Here is a 1,925-nt window from a genome sequence, read left to right as displayed (position 1 = left end):
CGGGGCCTTGGGGGAGCTGGAGCAGTGAAAACCAGCAGCCAGGAGCTCGGAGTGGGTCCGTGTGCACATGGGGCACGCTGTAGCCCCCAGACGCTTCCGTTTGCCCCCAGTGTCAGCACCACCTCCTGCCAGCTCTCCCTGCTGGAACAGCCTGTAATACTGTCTCTATTTTTAGTCCAGTTTTGTTTAAAAGTAGCTTATGGGCTACTACTTAGGAAAGCTTACGTGTACGTGAAGTCTGAACCAGCAGCTCTCTCCTTGGGGGAGTGGGGTCCGTCCCCACCAGGATTTTATAAACCTCGCTAATACCTTTCTTCGCTGTTCACCGTGACACGCAGCAGCAGCACAGGGCATTGGAGATTTAAAAGAACAGTATCACACCAAAAAAAAGAGCAGCATTAGTTATTCACCATCAAAATACACTAAGAACATTTACTTCTTATCCTTTGGAGAAAACAGAAAACATGGCCAGACCTTGAAAAGGGACTCAGAGAGGTGTCTCCTGCCCTTCGCAGCTCAGCCTGGGTTGCCACAAGCCCATCCTGGGTGTGAGATTCTGCGGGCACAGGCACATGAGTGTGCAAGAGCTCACTGACGCCCTTAAGCATTGGTTAAAAAAATATCTATGGAAACTTCTCCCACCTTGGAGATCTTGCCCATCAGATGCATCTTGTGCAGTTTGGGGAGCAGACACTGACCACAATCTTTCCTGCTGCAGCCTCATGTCTGGGCTGGCCACCATGGACTCCAAGGCCTGCGGGAAGATGGGGGTGATCACCGTCACCTACTACCTCTGGACAACCTTCATGGCAGTGACTGTCGGAATCATTCTCGTGGTCAGCATCCACCCTGGCGCAGCTGCCCAGAAGGACGACTACTCTGTGGGAAAAGTGGTGCTCAGCTCTGCTGATGCGTTACTGGATTTAATCAGGTACATCGCAGGATTTCAGGAGGAGCCAAGTTTATGATGATGTTTCACAGACAATATCTTCCCACGAGGCATTGAGTTCCTGGGAGATATTGAGATCTCAAGGGAAACGGGAGAGCCGTTGGCCACGCTGACCAGGCACCGGTACCTCCAAGCCCAGCGACGTGGGGTTTGTTTCTCCCCACGCATGTCCCTCTGGCCACTCTGTCACCCCCGTTGCTCTCCTCGCAGAGCCACCAGCAAAGAGGGGTGCGGCAGCAGAGAACAGGAAGATTTAAATTCCCTGCAGAGCTCAGTGGTTCTCCCTCTGCAGTCCCAGCCATGACATGCCAAGCCCTGCAGCTCCTTGGGCTTTGCAAGGTAAAAATGAGCAGGAGTTGGCCCAGGGCTGGATTAAAGCAGTGGACGAGGGTTAACTGGGGAGGGGGTGCAGCACGGACCCGGGGGCTGGGGGAGAATCTCCATTTCTGGAGAATTGACTGGACAAGGCTCTGAGCATCCTGCTCCAGCTTTGCAGGCGGTCCTGCTCCGAGCAGGGGGCTGGAGGTGGCAGACGTCCGTCCCAATCTCTGGCTTTCTCTGAGTCCAGTTTACGCGTTGTTCACAGTCCTGCTCTTCATTCACCTTCCAGCCTGTCTTCGCCCTCAGCTTGCACAGAGGACATCAAGCTGGTGTTGGCTGTAATGGTCGTCCTCCTGGCCTCGTGCCCACCAGAGGTGCTTCCCAGGTTGTTCCCTGTGTGCTCAAGATTCGCTTTAACCCCTGCGCAATTGCTCTCTTACAGAAACATGTTTCCTTCTAATCTCATTGAAGCTTCGTTCCAGCAGGTGAGTTCACCCGCCGCCCCCCCCGCCGCCGCAGGTGGCTGGGATAGTGCTCAGCTCTAGACGGGGCTGCTCTCCCCGTCTGGGGGCTTTTCCCCACCCACAGCCTGGACATGATCCCCTTCCCTTCCCTCTGCCTCCCTCCCCACCCTGCCTGCTCCCTGGCTGCTTTC

At 55.1% G+C, this 1,925-nt stretch overlaps 1 protein-coding gene across 1 annotated transcript in view; it reads left to right on the top strand.

Annotated features, from left to right (window-relative positions):
• LOC103916043 (excitatory amino acid transporter 5-like) overlaps positions 1-1,925 on the top strand; it is a 21,031-nt gene that overhangs the window by 8,463 nt on the left and 10,643 nt on the right. The window contains exons 3-4 of the mRNA XM_009322989.1: positions 719-931; positions 1,713-1,755. Coding sequence (XP_009321264.1) covers positions 719-931; positions 1,713-1,755 — 256 coding nt within the window. The remainder of the gene's footprint in view (positions 1-718; positions 932-1,712; positions 1,756-1,925) is intronic.

This window comes from Pygoscelis adeliae, unplaced genomic scaffold, assembly GCF_000699105.1.
Source record: "Pygoscelis adeliae isolate BGI_AS28 unplaced genomic scaffold, ASM69910v1 Scaffold284, whole genome shotgun sequence".
NCBI classification, from domain to species: domain Eukaryota; kingdom Metazoa; phylum Chordata; class Aves; order Sphenisciformes; family Spheniscidae; genus Pygoscelis; species Pygoscelis adeliae.
The sequence above is the reverse complement of the archived record's forward strand: the minus strand, read 5'-3'. Positions and strand labels throughout refer to the sequence as shown.